This window comes from Orycteropus afer, unplaced genomic scaffold (assembly GCF_000298275.1).
Source record: "Orycteropus afer afer isolate SDZICR_OR568_19922 unplaced genomic scaffold, OryAfe1.0 scaffold00116, whole genome shotgun sequence".
Lineage (NCBI taxonomy): Eukaryota > Metazoa > Chordata > Mammalia > Tubulidentata > Orycteropodidae > Orycteropus > Orycteropus afer.
This window is the reverse complement of record NW_006921703.1, coordinates 7,890,324-7,908,549: the sequence shown is the minus strand read 5'-3', so window position 1 is coordinate 7,908,549 and position 18,226 is coordinate 7,890,324. Positions and strand designations below refer to the sequence as shown.

Below are 18,226 nucleotides of genomic sequence, written 5' to 3'. Positions count from 1 at the left end.
ATCTTTTTTTAAGGTTGATAATTTTCATGCAACTATAGGGATTTTGACTACTAAATCATCACAATAGCTATGATCTTTATTAGCAGTTACTTATTTCCACTTTACATTAGAAACTCTTTTACTTAAGTACCATTTTTTGTGACTAAAGAAATCATTGTTGGTGGGGAAAATAATATTCCCCTGCTTCAGCTCTCATCGCTTTTTTTAGATGTTACTGAAGTTACAGTGTCTTTAATACAGTTTATGAGAAATCAAAAGTCATTATCATAAAAAATTCTTTCTCTTATAGAATGAAAGAAATTATTTAATGTACTTGATATTCTATTATTTGACATTAATATCTGAAGAGGTTGAGTACATTTTCAGCTAAAAGAATCTATATGAGTCTACATGAGAATAAGAGCTAAAATTATCTATGAAGCCATAATATTTTCTCCCATTGTATCTATTCATCAGTTTTCTTTTACAGTTATATCATTTTTTTGTTACTGGAATTACTCCCCTAGAGATTATAACTGTTCATCTATTAACCAGATGGTGACAGTTCTCTAAAGAAGATTTGCTGTTTATTTTGCTGCCCAAATAGAACACCATTTTACTATGTATTATTCCTAAAAAAATTATTTGTGGTTTATTTTAAGTTTTGTGTTATTTGTAGAATTACAAGACTTACAAAATTTGTTTTCTTATTTTTATTTGTTCATATATTTCTTCATATCTAGGACTGGAGGGAAAATAATGAGGGGATCAAATTCCTGAAAGTTAAAACTGGAAACAGTACATCTCTTTGTCTTCCACATAACTTCAACTATTCTCAGCCAACCAAAGTCATTGTCTCTACAAATAGTTTAATGAACAACAAAAAAACGAAGTTATAAAAAGATTTCAGGAGCATCACATCATCTTCCTGATTCCAGAGAGTCTTACATTTTTTCTGAAAAAATACATCTTTCTATAAAACGTGGGATTTACCTGACATGCTAACATTTCTATGTAACTTATAACCATGTGCTAAATTTTACTTACATCCATTTACAATAGTTTTGTTTTTGTTTTTTATCTACCACAGTAAGACCTGCATTTGAAATCTTTCTCAAACCATTTTTAGCTGGAAAACATTATTAAAACCTTTATTAATTCAAATATTCGATGAACCTGGAAAACATCATTAAAATTCTTAATAATTCAAATATTGGCTGAAGAGTATACTAGAAGAGGCTGGAACATCTTATGACATCAGATAGCAAGGAAGCTATCCACAATATCAGCATTGTGTCAAAGAACTCAGCAACAAATTTGAAGAGCAGCTCTTTACATAAAAATGGAACAATTTTAATATCAATAATAACAAATACAAATAATGCAAGTACATAAAAAATTTTAAATTCATGAATTCATAATAACAAATTTTTTAAAAAATATGTGATTGCCTTCAGAGGATGCTGTGGAGCCAACTCATTAAGGAATGAAAAATAAGCATTTTCCTGTCTTTCCCATATGAACTGTACTGAGGGTACTAATGAGTTAATGTATGCTTCCTTTTGGAAATACTCCAACTAATAAATGATGAAGGAACATATATTTAAAATTATAATCATAATTATAATCATCTTGTAACACATAGAGAATTAATGAATCAAGGTAACAATCATCAATTGCTGGTAACAACAGGAGAGAAACAACTGGAGACCATGAAACTCCAAGTGCAACAATTTAAAACTACCAATGCAGTATTCAAAGAAGTTCTGTTGATAGTTAAAGCATTCTAGTACCAACCAAAAGGTCAGAGGTTGGAACCAACCAGCCACTCCATGGGAGAATGATGAGGCAATCTGCTTCTCTAAAGATTTACAGCCTTGGAAACCCTATGGGACAGTTCTACTCTGTCCTATAGGGTTGCTATGAGTCAGAATCAACTCCATGGCAGTGAGTTTGGCATTTTGGTTTTAGATGAAGTATAAAGGGAGCTCTAGCGGCATAAAGCATTTGACTGCTAACCGGAAGGCTGGCAGTTCAAACTCACCAGTCACTCCTTGGAAGGAAGATTAGGCAATCTACTTCCAGAGAGGTATGCCAAGGAGGTCCAAGGAGGGGCCACTATGAGTCAAATTGACTCTACAGCAGTGAGTTTGGTTTTGGTTTCATTCACATAACAAACAAAAACAAAAGGTGATTTTCCTCAAGGTTCTAGATTTAACTACCAACTTATAGGGAATATACTGGAAGCTCTGGTGGTGTGGTACCTGACTGCTAACCAGAAGCCTGGCTGTCCAAACCCTCCACCCTCTCCTGGGAAGGAAGGTTGGGCAATCTACTTCCGTACTGATACTGTCTCAGAAACCCAAGGAGGAGTCCCTATGAGTCAGATCTGACTCAAAAGCAGTGAGTTTGTATTTTTGGTCTAGGGAATATATGAGATATAATAATATGTTAGGAGCTCTGGTAGCATAGTGGCTAAAGCACTTGACTGCTAACCAGAAGGTTGGTGGTTCAAACCCACCAACCACTCCTCGGAAGGAAGGTTGGGCAATCCTACTTCCGTAGTGATACTGCCTCGGAAACCCAAAGAGGGGTCGCTGAGTTGGAGCCAACTCGACGGCACGTAACAACAACAACAACAACAACAGTAATATGTTAAATATCATAATGATGCAATCATGATAATACAGACTGTGTTAACTCTACACAAGAAAAGCCTTAAAATATATTAAAAAGAGCATTATTTTTACCAAATATATACTGAACTATTTTCAGATGAAATGACATGACATCTGATATTTGTTTAAAAATAATTGTCAAGGGCAAGAAAACATAGATGAAATAATGTTGTCCATATATTTATCAGGAGCTCTGGTAACGTAGTGCCTAAGACACTTGACTGCTAACCAGAAGGCTGGCAGTTCAAACTCACCAGCCACTCCTGGGAAGGAAGGTTAGGAAATCTACTTCCGTAGTGATACTGCCTCGGAAACCCAAGGAGGGGTCGCTATGAGTCAGGTCCGACTCAAGGGCACATAACAACAACAACAAACAGCATATATTTATCATTAATAAAACTAGTTTAAAGGTGCTTAAGTTCTTCATATAATTGTTTTATTTCATTATTTGGACTATTTAATAACAAATATTTTAAATAATTTATTTACTTTTATTGCAAAATGGAAATTTGAACCATAATCTGAACTTATTTTTTTTTTCTTCCAAATCAATTTTCTCCATCCAGTCCTGTAATGTAACAAAAATAAATACATAAACATGAATTTCTTGGGGAGTAATTAAATGGAGATGACATACCCCCGGAAAAACCATTCAGTGATAAAACTTTTTTAAAACACATCATGGATAGCCTATGATTTTTGTTCATGATGAGTAAATTAGATCTTTCCATGATACAATTCAAGTTCCTTTCCTGTTTTCCATCATTAGTGGAGACAGAACACTCACAGCTGGCCATCATGATCAATTCAACAGCTATCAATGTTCTTGAAAACAGCTATTAAGTCTATCCGGTTTCTTCTCCAAGTAGGAAAAAGAACTAATTTTTTTAACCTCGTCCACTCTCTTGGTCCTGCTTTCTCACATTCCAATCATTGCACAATTCTCTCTTGAAAACTCCTAGAAAACATTGCATTCCTAGTTGGTACTCCATGTGCTACCTACATATTGCCATAAAGTGATTGCCACCAGGCTTCCTTTCTTTTATACAATAATTAATTAATTTTATTTTGTATTTGATTTTGAAATTTCCTACATAATATGCTAAGTTTAAAGTGGTGAAGCTCTTGATATTATGCTTCCTCTTTCAACAAACTTACAAAGAATTTTAAATAAAAATGATAATTTGTAAATGCATTTTATTAAGAAATAATTCTAAACCTAAAATTTATTAGCCATTTACCTTTCCAAAGAATATGGAGATCATGTACAAAATCAAAAAAGAATGCATTTAAAGAATAACAGATTTTCAAACTCATTCAGGCTGTTTCAAATGGAACTCACAGTTACTGTAAATTCTGTTATCAAAAATCTCAGGATTAATCATTTCATTCATTTATTAACAAGCTAAATGCCTCAAGTTATGCTATTATGACCCTTGATTAATTTGGTTTAGTTGGCCAGAAGTGATTCACAAACCATGGCTTGATTTAGTTTGAATTTGAAGAGACTGCTGCCCATGCTTAACTTGCCCCCCCCCCCAAAAAAAAAAACTACTGCCATGAAGGCAATGACTCTTATAGTGACTCAGTAGAACTGCCTCCTAGGGTTTTCAGGACTAATACTTATGGAGGCAAACTCACACATCTTTCTCCTACACAGTAGCTGGTTAGATCAAAATGGCCATCTTTTGGTTAGCACCCAAGCCCTTAACCACTGCACTATCAGAGCTCCATTAGTCATATTATTTTATTTCATTTTTCATTAATAGTAAGGGACCCTTTCCAATGCTTTCTCAACTAGACTATCCCATTCCATACTAAAAGAGTTTTGTATTAACTCTTCACAAAATAACAAAACAAAACCCACTGCCATCAAGTCAATTCCAACTCATAGCAACCATGTAAGGACAGAGTACTAATGCCCCACAGTATTTCCAAGGCTCTGGTAGCATAGTGGCTAAAGCACTTGACTGCTAACCAGAAGGCTGGCGGTTCAAACCCACCAGCCACTCCTCGGAAGGAAGGTTGGGCAATCCTACTTCCGTAGTGATACTGCCTCGGAAACCCAAGGAGGGGTCGCTATGAGTCGGGGCCGACTCGACGGCACATAACAACAACAACAACAACAAATCTTTAAGGAAGCACACTGTTTCATCCTTCTCCCACAGAGCAACTATTGTGTCCAACTGAGAAGCAACTACATGTTTTAACCATTGTGCCACAAGGCCTCCACATTTTCGACTCACACGACTCCACACAAAACCAAACACTGCCCAGCACTGTACCATCTGCACAATCGTTGCTATGATTGAGCCCCTCATTATAGCCACTGTGTCAATTTATCTCCTGGAGGGTCTTCCTCTTTTCTCTGCTGACTGCCTATATTACCAGGCAGGATGTCCTTCTCCAGGGACTGGTCCCTTTCGATAACATGTCCAAACTAAAGAGGTGAAGTCTTGCAATCTTCACTTCTAAGGAGCATTCTGGTTACACTTCCTCCAAGACAGATTTGTTCATTCTTCTAGCAGTCCATGGTAAATTCAATATTCTTTGCCAACATCACAATTCAAATGGATCAATTCTTTTGTGGTATCCCTTATTCATTATCCAGGTTTCACATGCATATGGGGGTATTGAAAAAACAATGGCTTGGTTTGGGGGCACCTTAGTTTGTGAAGTGATATCTTTGCTCTTAAACACTTTAAAGAGGTCTTTTACAGCAGATTTGCCCAATGCAATATGTCCTTTGATTTCTTGACTGCTGCTTCTATGGACATTGATTACGAATCAAAGTAAAGTGAAATCCTTGACTCCTTCAGTCTTTTCTCCAATTATCATGTAACTTATTGGTCTAGTTGTGAGGATTTTTGTTTTCTTTACATTGAGACTGTAGTCTGACCTTCATCAGCTAAGTCATCTTCATTTTCAGCAAGCAAGGTTATATAATCTGCATATCTCAGATTGATAAAATTCTTCTTCTAATCCTGAGGCCACATTCTTCTTCACATACTCCACTTTCTTGGGTTATTTGCTCAGCATACCAATTGAATAAGTATGGTGAAAGGATATATATAGCCTTGGTGCACACCTTTCCTGATTTTAAGCCATGCAGTATACCTTTGTTCTCTTCCAGTCACTGCCTTTTGGTTTGCAGGTTCCTCATGAGCACACTTAAGCATTCAAGAATTCCGATTCTTTGTAACATTATCCATAATTTGTCATGACCCACAGAGTCAAATGCCTTTGTACAGTCAATACAACACAGATAAACATCTTTCTGGTATTTGCTTCCAGCCTAGATCCATCTGACATCAGCAATGATATATCATGTTCCATGTTCTTTTCTGAATCTGGTATGAATTTCTGACAGTTCCCTGTTGATGTACTGCTGCAACTGTTACTGAATTATTCATAGTGTAATTTCACTTGTGTGTGATATTAATTATATTGTTTGATAATTTCAGCATTCTGGTGTACCATCTTTCTTCTTATTTTTTATTATTGTGATTTGGGTAAAAATTTACAGAGCAAATTCACTTTCTATACAGCAGTTCACATACACTTTGTCTTATGACATTGACTACAGTTTACCTCAATGCAACAGCTCCCCTCCCACTTCTTCCTGATAGTTTGTACCATCTTTTTTGGAATGAGTACAAATATGAATCTCTTGTAGTCAATTGGCCAGGCAGCTATCTTCCAAATGTCTTGTCAAAAATGAGTAAGTGCTTCCAGCATTACATCCATTTGTCAAAACATCTCAATGGATATCCCATAGACTCCTGGTGTCTTGTTTTTCCCCAATTCTTTCAATAAAGTTTGGACTACTTCCTTCAGTACCATCAGTTCTTGAGCATGTTACCTACTATAATAGCCAAATGTCGACCCATTCTTTTTGCTACAGTGGCTCTGTGTATTCCTTCCATCATCATTTGATGTTTTCTGCATTGTTCAATATCTTGCCAATAAAATCTTTCAGTATTGCAACTTGAGGCTTGAATTTTTCCTCAGTTTTTTCACCTTGAGAAATGCCAAATGTGTTCTTCCCTTTTGGTTTTCTAACTCCATCTCTTTGCACATTTCATTATAATATTTTACTTTGTCTTTTTGAGCTGCCCTTTGAAATTGTTTATTCAATTCTTTTACTTTATCATTTTCTTCCATTTGCTTTAGCTACTCTCCATTCAAGAGTTTCAGAGTTTCTTTTGGCATCCATTTTGCTCTTTTCTTCCTTTTCTGACTTTTTAACAACCTTTTGTTTTCTTCATGTATGATGTTCTTGAACTCATTCCACAACTAATCTAATCTTCTGTATTGGTGTTCAATGAATCAGATCTATTGTTCAAATGATCACTAAAGTTTAAATTAAATCTATTTGTTTTAAAATCAATTCTTGTCACTGTTAGTTCATTGTTAGTCACCTCCTTGTTGACTCTGATTCATGGCAATCCCATGCATTACAGAGTAGAATGACTCCATGGAGTTTTTTTGTCTGTAATCTTAACAAAACCAGATTGCCATGTCTATCTTCCACAGTGCCACTGAGTGGGTCTGGACTTTTAGGTTACTGTCAAGAGTAAACTCTTTGTGCCATCAACCAATAGATCATTTAAAAACCATTGAAAATTTATATGAGAACTATTGAATTGAAATTCATTTCTTCAGATACATTGTAAACTCGGGTTCTTGGTCTTTTGGTCTTGCTGTCGAACAATCTCGACTCGTGCCAACACCATGTTTGTCAGAGTAGTACTGTGCTCCTTAGGAGTTTTAAATAGTGATTTTTAAGACATAGGTTCCCTTACTTCTGAGCTGCCTCTAGGTGGATTCAAACCTCCAACATTTTGGTTAGCAGCTGAGTGCCTTAGCTGTTTGTACCATCCAGGTACTCTTAGTATCATATTCTAATTAGGGGAAAAAATATTACTTGCAATAGGCCTCTTCCCCTTCACACAACTTGGCACAAAATTATCCTTATGAATACATTCATCATTTATTTCAGAATATAAACTTCTGTGAGCAGTGGGAATATTGGTTTATTCAAAGTTGTCAATGGGTAGCAATCATTCAAGTATATCCATACTATTTTATCAATACATTATAATACTTTGAATTATCATTGGAAGGACAAATATCTTATTATTAAATTACTTGGAGAGAAAAAAAAAATTTTTGCATTGCACAGCTGATCACCTAAAAATAGAAAAAGAAAAAAAAACCTGGAAATTCCTTAAAAATCACAATAGATTCTAAAAACTTCAAACACATCAATGTATTTAGTAGAAAATTTTCTAAATTCTATCAAATTCTCAACCTTTTGGTTTACATAAAGAATGCCTTATGCAGTACTGTTGAATTATATCACTTCTGCATGTGTCTAATTTTTAATAATTAGTTATAGGACTAAAATGCATTTTAAAGCTGACAGCTCCCCTAAATCTCTCTCAAAATAATACTAGCAGTTGGCCATATTCTTATCTTAAGCTTGTGTTAATAATACAGTGAAAGAGTTATAGAAATGTCACCAACCTAAAAACAGTTGAAATCTAAATGTCTTAGTTTGCACTATAAAGGTAAAATTAAGAATAATTACTGCCAATAGGTATATTTCATTCAGACCATGTCTATCTTCTTAAAAATATTTTCTTTGCTCTATTTAAAATTCACTACCCTTATTCATTTCTTCAGTCACAAAAGTTAATATTTATGATCACTAAATCATGGGAGCATGACTAGGTCAGATTAGATTAATATACATTTCCATCATGGGCTTTCTCAGAGACATCAGAGAATAAATTTATAATTTGGAAGTATTTTTGTTTTACCTATAGAACCAGGATAAAAGTGCATTCCCTTCTGAGGACATGTAATATTGCTCAAATTTAAAACTAAGACATAAAGACACAAAGCATTAGTTCTAGATTTACCTATTGTCTGGAGAAATGTATTTATTACTTTACCTTGTTGAGGGTGTACCAATAAATAAAAAAAAAAAAAAAAAGATTTTATTAAGTCCCGATTCAAGTGTGCTATGTACATACTCAAAGATAAAACTATAATATTTAATGCGTTAACATTGGTAAGCCCATTATGCTATCATTACAACATGTATTAAAGATCTATCTCCCTGCTCTCTCTGAAATAATAATATGCAGCTTTTTAAAAGGGTATGAGATCATTAAAGAGTACTAGGCTGTTGCCTCATACCCTCGGTAAACACAATACTACATCAGTAGCCCTAAAAGATCACATGTACCAGATAAGAAAGCTTCCACATTCCAAGTAGCAGTAAGTTTAAATTACTAAAAGATGTTTTTATACAAAGATCAGGATGCATCCATGCCTTCCCTTGGTAACATCTGCGATGTAGTCTCCTGATTTTCTTTTCAGCGTTTGGATGGATAGTTAAAATGAAGGAATAATTTAATTGAAGTCAAGGTTAAAGGCAGTGCAGTCAACATACACAGAACAATTTTAAGTCCTTTTCATCTAGCTCATAATCAGGGCATGTTGTTGAGGGGCCTTTTTACCCTTGGGTCCTATACTATTCAAAAGAACAGCAATTAATATATTTAGAAATTAAAATTTAACAATATGTTTACCTGACTGTGGTGTAGTAAATTACACAGTGTGGCTTTTCTAGCCGTAAGTCTTTGTAAATTCCATGATGGAATTTGCTGTGAGCAACTGAGTAGCTCCTGATTGTTAAAGTTATCCACCTAGGGTATTTCTGTTGGGAGCAGCATGAAGTAACTTTCTGGGAAGTTTGCTCTCTCTCAGGTACATAGAATTCTGATGTTGGGATTGGTTAGTTTGGTCACTCTGCCAGGCTCAAAAGGAGGCTTCCTAGAGGCAGAAGCAATCTCTCACTGCCAGCTGGGAGACGTGAGAGACTCACAGTGCTGAGAGAGAGACACTGCTGGGAGAAAGATTGTTGGCTGAGAGATGGCAGGCTGAGAGAGACTGAGCATGTTACTGAACTTGAACTGTAGCCTGTTGCTTCCCTATTAAACCCCATAATCTGTGAGTTCTATGAGGCTACTGCAGCAAATTATTGAACCCAGCAGAGGAGTGGTGAGTGCTGTGAGAGGAACGGTTGGTGTCAGGGTTGGCGAAAGAGATGGAAGGCAGCGGCATGTCTGGCCTTGCAGGGATAGGCTTTGGACTATTGATGGCGATTCTGTCTTCCTCTTGTGGGGTTAGAGGAGATCAGAAAATGCAGCCTCCTTGCCCCTTTGGCACTGACTCAGACTCTCAGAAAAGTAAAACAATTTAGAAACTGAGCAAAGTCATATAATCAAAGTGGAAAGACCAACACATCAAAACAGGTTAAATAGTTTGGAATTGAAACATACAGAGATATAAATTGAGAGATAAAATCATGGAATCTATTTCAAGGCATGAATAATATGAATAAAAGGATATGTTCTCTGTATAACATAAAACTAAAAGTGAGTGCCACTTTAATATACAAGAGAAATTGATTAAAGAACAAAGAAAATAAACAAATTCATGTAATGAATGCATGAATAAACTTTTTAAAAAGTCATAAAAATTAAGTCATGAATAGGGAAGAAATTAAAAAGCAAAAATCTTATTTCTATGTGCCAAGTAAAAAGTTAAAAAAAAAAAAAAAAATGAAGACTCTATCCAGTATTTAAAGGTTCTTACACATTTATCTCTGAAAAAAAAATTTCAGATGAAATATAAGTGTAATACTCTTGATGTTTAAAACATTAACACTGCTTGATAACATTTTGAAAACATATCCATAAGGTCATTTTGCCTTTATATAATTACTTAATATTGTCACTTTAAAGTTCTTCTCTTAGAAGATGCACTTGAACTGAAATCAATTTGTATAATTTAATGATTAGAGATTATCTCATCACCTCTATTTCATTTAATGTATTCAGTGTTAATAAAACATTTAAAAATTTTCTGATTCTCTTCATCAGTGCATAAATGTATCCATCTTCACCTGATCATTCCCCAAAGCCTGTCTCTGTTTAAATGCTAGAGTTTCTCTTTTGCTGTTTATGTCACCTATTGTCTGTTTGAATTTTCTCAAAAGTCCAGTTTTAACTAGAGGGGATAATAGTGAGGGTGAGGATGCGGATGAAATAAGTTCTTAAAATAAAAATGCCACCTTCAACTTTGTCAAACAGTGAAGAACAAAAAGATACATGCAGAAATTCATCTTTTCATCCTTTAAATTAGCAAACAAGACTCAACTTCATATACCGTCTCAAGCTCAAAATGCATATATTTAACACTTTCATCTGATAATAATTATTTATTAACCATCAGCTCTGTTCCAGCATTATCTTAAGCACCAGGTGTAAAGTGATGAACAGAATATGCCTCCATATTGCCTTCCTAGAGCTCATAGCCAAACCTTAAAAAAAAAATAAAGCACTTAGTCCATATGACTAAAATAGTCTCAGGAACATAGCAGGAGTGCAATAAACAGTTCTGGAATGAAAGAATTAACACAATTATTCATTATAAATTGTTATGAAATGTCATATAAATTAATAAACAAGAGACTGTTTTGAGAGGATAATATAAAAGGCATCTCTGAGGAAATGATATATAAACTGAGACATGAAGGAGAATTAGATACATCAGAGATTTTTTTTTCAATCTTCATTATAATGAGAAGCTATTGATTTATTTTAAGCAGGAGAGTTATGTGGTCACCAATGCTAAAAACGATAATGTTGTCTATATTTTATAAAAAATGTTAAGTGTGGAAGGGGAGAAACAAGATCGTAAACTCACATTGGTGGTTTGGACTAAGATGATGGTGTTAAAAATAAAAATGAAAAAAGAAGAGTATATAGGCGTAAATTGGTAGAAATCACATCAGTATGGTTCAAGGGTGAAGGAGATGTTAAAATACTTCCAGATTTTTAGCTAGTTTTATCTTATCAGCATAACAGAGTACTAAGTTAACAGAAAACAAAAAAAAGACCAATATTTAATAAATCTAGTTTTAGAAGCACTTTTATCACATTGGTAAGAAACTTGCTTCAGAATCATTCAGAATATTGGAATCCATATTTACTCTAAATTATTCTGTTTTAGAGTTCCATTTCCCATGGAATTAGCAAAGCTCTCAGCTCTCAAAGCACGAAGTAAAAAGTTGTTGACATGACTTTTTTTCTTTCTTTTTTTTCATTTTGTGTAGTGCTGACGTGCTTTTCCACTGAGCCATCTCATTCCCAGGACTAGGATGACAGGACAGAGAATCAGACACCTAGCTTAAGGACTCCTGATTTGGAATCACTGCAGCAAATGTCTACAAACTGATCAATGGAGAATTGACTCATGGCTGGCTCTCTTCTTGTCTGCCCTTGCAGGTTAACAAGGTGCCCTATCTTAGTCGACACAGGTTTCTGGCTTTAATTTGAACCTTTAAATATTCCAGGAAGCGAACTGCCAAAGGAGCACAATTTTATACTTAAGTACTCTTAAAATAGAGGTCCTTGGCCTTTTTGGGTTTGGTTATGGATATTCTCTTTACAAAAATAGATACATGAACATACACACAAAATGGTTCATATAATAATAACTATGGAAGTAGATTGTCCAACCTTCCTTGTGAGGAGTGGCTGGTAGGTTTGAATTGCTAGCCTTCTGGTTAGCAGTCAAATGCCTTAGGCATTACGCCACCAGAGCTCCCATCACCCCCAATAAATTTAGTATAGTGAGCAAAGCTCTATCCAACTGGCATGCTAATCTGAATTGCCCCATCATAAGAAAGTTTGTAGAACTGCAAAAAAAAAAAAAGCTATTATGTTAGAACTGGATTCAGGCTACATGAAACACAGGTTGATCCTGGGTAAAATCTTCAAATTCTCTGGTATTCAGGGATCTTATTTTAAAGCAAGAGTAATCATAATGATATTAGCTGATAAAACTAATAACTATAAAATTTATTATGTTTATTTAAATTTTACTTAAGTCACTTTTCAAGACAGCCACTTCACTTACTTAGACCTATGATATAGCCATTATGGGATCTTAATAACATCTGCCACAGTATATTCTATATTACAGCTGCGTAACTGGACATGGTGTTGACACAGTCTACTTCCGTAAATTGTACATTCATTTTTTTTTTTTTTTTGTGATAATCTAAACATGTTTCCAAGATTTCCAATTGTATTATTTATTTAGACAGCAAAATTAAACAAGTGATCTTCAGACTCATGCACATTTACAAGTCTAGGACATCATATATCAGTGACAAGTACAGGCATTAAATTTGCCTCATTACAAAGAGATAGACAAATTGTCACTTACCTCGGTCACTGTCGTATAGATATGCAAACTTATCCCATTGATAGTATTCAATCAAGCTAAGAAGTGCTCCTTTGAGGTCAGGTCTCATCTGAATGACAAATGGGTGTGTGCCATCTGTTGGGAAGCTGGGGGTGATGAAGGAGACATGGAGTGTTCCACAAAATGATGTGATTGTATTTACAGACTTCTTGTCATAAAAGCCAAAAATGGCATAGACTCCTCTTGAAAACTGGGAGCAGACTAGGAGAAAAAGGCAAAGAGAAAAGATAAATCATTTAAAAGTTGTGTATAGTCATATGGGTTTGCTTGAAATTTGATGTCTATTTATATAAATACAAAATATTTAGCAGATTGAAAGACATGTTAGGTTTATATTAATGAGCCATCAAAATTTATGAGCATGTATTTACTTAGAATTATATCTGAGAAATTCAAAAATTATAAGGCTGTGTGTTTATTCTCAAGAAGATAAAAATTTTCCATATGAGAAGAAAGAATAATTTAACAAGAAAGTATTAGAGAATGCTTTTTTATGTATTGATTTGGGTGAAGGGAAAAGTAATATACTAAACATGAATGACCAACACAATAACACTAAGGAAAGGAAGATACAGAGATTTGCACAAGAGGTATAGACAACAAAGATAAACATTTTTACATATACAGTACTGCATTATAAGTAATAACAAACATTAGTCTACAGGTGGATACATAGGTTGACAGGCTGAATGATCAGGTATGTCTAGGCAAAAGGAATATACCTATGACCCAGGAGGGATCACTATGAGTCGGATACAACTCGATGGCAGTGAGGTATTCTTTTTTATATGTGTTTGGCAGATGATATTTCTACATACGATTTGCATGTACATTTGACTGCTAACCAGAAAGCTGGCTGTTCAAATCCATGAGCCACTCCTCAGAAGGAAGGTTGGACAATCTACCTCTGTAGTGATACAGCCTCAGAAACCCAAGGAGGGGTCACTATGAGTTGAATCCAACTCGACAGCAGTGCATGAGTGTGTGAGTATGGATGATATCAATTAAAAGGAAAGCAAGATTAGCTATGTATTTGAGTGGATTTTATTTATGAAATATGTCCATTTTCTTCTAAGTAGTCCCTGATTGCCAACTCACTTTTGTCTTTCTAACATAAGATGTTTTCTGGGTTTTCTAGTTTACCTCTGTGTAATATATGAATTGACATTTTTTCCCTTTATCACAAATCCTCTTTGGGTAAACTGGTGTATTTCAGAAAACAACTAATTATGTCTTCTTACATTTATCTTATACAACATACCCTAAGATATTGTAAAGAGGAATTTTCAGCCTTTTATTGATGTCCATTTTCCCCCTTTGAAAATGTATTTGATGATTATGTCCATTCTTCACATGTATATAGGCTTTTCCTTTTTAAAACTCATGTAGGCAAACTCTGCAGTAATTTATTTTATATATGGCTATATGTGTACTGACATATATATCTTAAATCTTAAAATTTGTTCAGAAACTGGTGATTTCATATGGTGTATATAAAGGAGAACTTGCTATAAATCTCTTCCTGGATCTATTTTATTTTGTTTCCTATAAAGTATTGCATGTCATCTAGATACTTTTGAATCAGGCAATACATTTTATTAATAAGACCAGTTCTTCTCTTAAGTGAAATAGGTTCTGTGATGAGAAAAGCAGTGACAGCATCTGCAGAATGTTTGCTAAAGGATGCCACTGTTTGAATACGTCTTGCTGTTAGGTGCTGTTGAATCAATTCTGACTCATAGAGACACTGTGTACAACAGAACTCTGCCCAGTCCTGTGCCATCCTCACAATCCTTGCTATATTTGAGCTCATCATTGCAACCACAGTGTCAATTCATCTTGTTGAGGGTCTTTCCCATTTTTGCTGACCCTTCAATTTATCAAGCATATCTTTCTCCAAGGAATGGTCCTTTCTGACCACATGACCAATGTAGGTGAGATGAAGTCTGGCCATTCTTATTTCCAAGAAGCATCTCAGCAATACTTCTTCCAGGACAGATTTGTTTGTTCTTTTGGCAATCCATTGTATCTTCAGGATTCTTCTCCAATACCACGATTCAAAGGCATCAACTCTTCTGTTGTCTTCTTAATACATCAAACCAAAAAACCAAACTCATTGTTGTCGAGTCAGATCCAATTCATAGCAAAACCTCCTTGGGTTTCCAAGGAGGTATCACTATGGAAGGAGATTGCCCAATAGATAGTCTAAACAAGGAGCCATACCTTTCAGTGTCCATTTTCTTTAGACCCTGGAGTAAGTTGTAAGGGGGCCCCCAGTTATCATGGCCATCGGGGAGCATGGCTTTAGCCCAACAGCAGGGACAAGCTGCATAAGACTTCATAAGAATCAAGTTCACCTAATTCAGAATGCATTTTTTTTAGGCATGCTATCTAATTCTCCAAATGAAAATAATTTTACAACAATGGTTTTTCTCTCCTGACACTCCCTTATCTCTTTCAACCCTCTCCTCTTGTAGTTTTATTCTTCATGTCACATATTTAATTATTTATTTGCTTATATTTCCTATTCTCCTGGATATCTCACTCTTATAATCCCCTTGTTAAACACACAATTAATTTGGTCAACACTGTTAATTTGGTGAACATTGTCCATTTCCCTCTCTTTATTGTAGGTCAGTCACTGTCTCCAATACAATTAGTCCCCAATAAGAATGCCACTGAGATTGATAGGAGTTGTTCATAATATTCACCTGAGCTAATGTTTTCCCTGTTTGCAGTGACTAATTTAAAAATTAAAAAAAAAAAAGTGCTATATTTCTAACACTCTAGCCTTTGAATACCTAAGATTGCTTACCTTCTAATACTGATACTTCTCCCTCAATATAACATGTATACAAGAGCCAATTTAAACAACACACAAGAAAAATACCCTATATTTAATTAGAAATGAAATGACTCATTTTGATCTCCACCTTATTCTACTCTGATGCTTCTAAAATTTAGTCATTATCCTAAGAATCATCTTCAAAAGAGTAGGGTTTGCCACCAATGAGAATACCCAGAACAATGTGCCATGTCATTGTTAGTTGTTATGTAGTTGATTCCAACTCCTGATGACCCCATGGGTGCAGAGTACCACAGCTACATAGAGTTTTCAAGTTTGTGACCTTTCAGAAGCAGATAGCTAGGCATGTCTTGAGATACCTATGGTTGAACCACCAAACCTTTTGGCTAGTAGTTAAATGCTCAGCTGCTCATGCCAACCAAAGATCTAAACCCTAGAAAAAAAATCCAAAAACAGCTTTCAAAAACAAGTTAGATAATATCAGTACCCTGCATATAGTCAAGTGTTTCCTACGGCATCCCTGGAAGCAAAGGAAGTAAAAATAAAAAAAAAAATTAAAAAAAAAAAAAAAAACCTTTCAGTTCTATCTCTACCTTCAATTTTCTTATAAGTTTCTGAATGATTATGCTGATTAATATCAGAATTGCATTTATGTCTTGAGATTCAAACCTCATTGCAAAGGAGTAGGTAATGATGTTCTTACTAAGTTCTATTTTACTTAAATATTTAATACCCACTTTGACACACTCAGCAAGGGCAAATCCTTTTAGAAGACACTTTAGGTCAAACTGCAGAAATGATAATCTCCTGGGTGTAAGTAACTTGCTGATTATTCCAATTTTTATTACAAGCCCAGATAATATAAGCCAATAACAATGCTGATGGTGCAATTAGCACATGTCTTTTTCTATTGGGTCATTCTGCTCACTGGTGTTGCTAATATAGCATACTTGATACAGTCTGGAGAATCTCACATGGCTATTGAGTATAAAAGAAGAGGGACAATGTATGATTTGTTTTGTTTTACATTCTTATATTTATAAACTGCCATTCACTTTAATAAAGCAGCATATGTTACTTCATAAGCAGGAACAACAACAGTCCCTTTCTAGGTTTTTCTGAGACTCAGCAAAGAATCCTGAACTCAAAATAAAGAAACCAGAGAAAATTGCTTTCCTGCCTTCATCCTAACTTCTCATATTAACCCTTTGTAAACTTAGGCCCTATCACTATTAAAATGATGCATCATTTGGAAGTAATGCTATTCTAATCACTAAATCAAATGATCTCTTTCTCACATCAAGCTTTCTTACTTTCTCTAAATGTATTAATCAATAATATGCTTTAAAGAAGAATTCTTTAAATCTTGAAATGTTCTCTCCACTGCTATCAGTCTTGTTCTCTTCTGGTTCATTTTCCATGTTGCTGCCAATTAAAATCACACTGCCATAGTGCTTTTTTTTTCTCCTTCAATGGCTTATCTTTATCTACTTCCCAAATAAACTGGCATTTGCCTTTCTGTACTAGTTAAAATTGTCTGTCATCTTGGCTGGGCTGTAGTTTTGAGGGACTAGACAGCTGAGTATAGTTATTCCCCATGATGACACTGGTAATCAGCTTCATGGTGGAAACTTCTGTCAGCAGCAGAATAGCTGCTTTCAAGGTAGGACCTGCTTCCAGTATATAAGGAGAAGCTTTGAGAAAGGTGTCTAGCTTTTTGGCATATCTGGATCCTGCATTTGGCCAAGTCTTCACCTCAGTGGCTTGCCATGTTGCCTGCTGATCTTGCTATTGCTCCTAGACTTGAACTGGTGGTTGACCACATTGCCTGCCAACCTTGTGACTGTGCCATTTTGCTTGTCAATGTTGGGTTCATCAGCCTCAGCAGCCAGTATCTGCATGAGTCAGATAAAACCTCCAGCTATAGTGGGCTTGGAACAGGAAACAGAGCTGAAGCCCAAGATCAAGGGGCCTCCAATCAATAACATTGAGAAGAATGAAAATTCCAGAACACTTAATTGTACTCATAAGGAACCTGTACATAGATCAGGAGGTTATTGTTCAAGCAGAACAAGGGGAAACTGCATGGTTCAAAATCAAGAAAGGAGTGTGTCAAGGTTGTATCCTTTCACCACACTTATTCAACTTGTATGCTGAAGAAATAATCCAAGCAGGAAAATATGAAGAAGAGCATGGCATCAGGATTGGAAGAAGACTCATTAACAATCTGTTATAAATAGATGACACAACTTTGCTTGCTGAACATGAGGATGACTTGAAGCACTTACTAATGAAGATTAAAGACTACAGTCTGCAGTATGGATCACATCTCAAGATAAAAAAAAAAAAAAAAAAAAGTCCTCACAACTAGTCCAATAAAAACCAAAAAACCAAACTCATTGTTGTCGAGTCA

At 35.1% G+C, this 18,226-nt stretch overlaps 1 protein-coding gene across 1 annotated transcript in view; it reads right to left on the bottom strand.

Annotated features, from left to right (window-relative positions):
* The window catches only part of GRIA2 (glutamate ionotropic receptor AMPA type subunit 2), a 237,477-nt gene that overhangs the window by 87,089 nt on the left and 132,162 nt on the right, over nucleotides 1-18,226 (bottom strand). Inside the window, exon 3 of the mRNA XM_007943982.1 lies at nucleotides 12,969-13,208. Within this exon, the coding sequence (XP_007942173.1) occupies nucleotides 12,969-13,208 (240 nt within the window). The remainder of the gene's footprint in view (nucleotides 1-12,968; nucleotides 13,209-18,226) is intronic.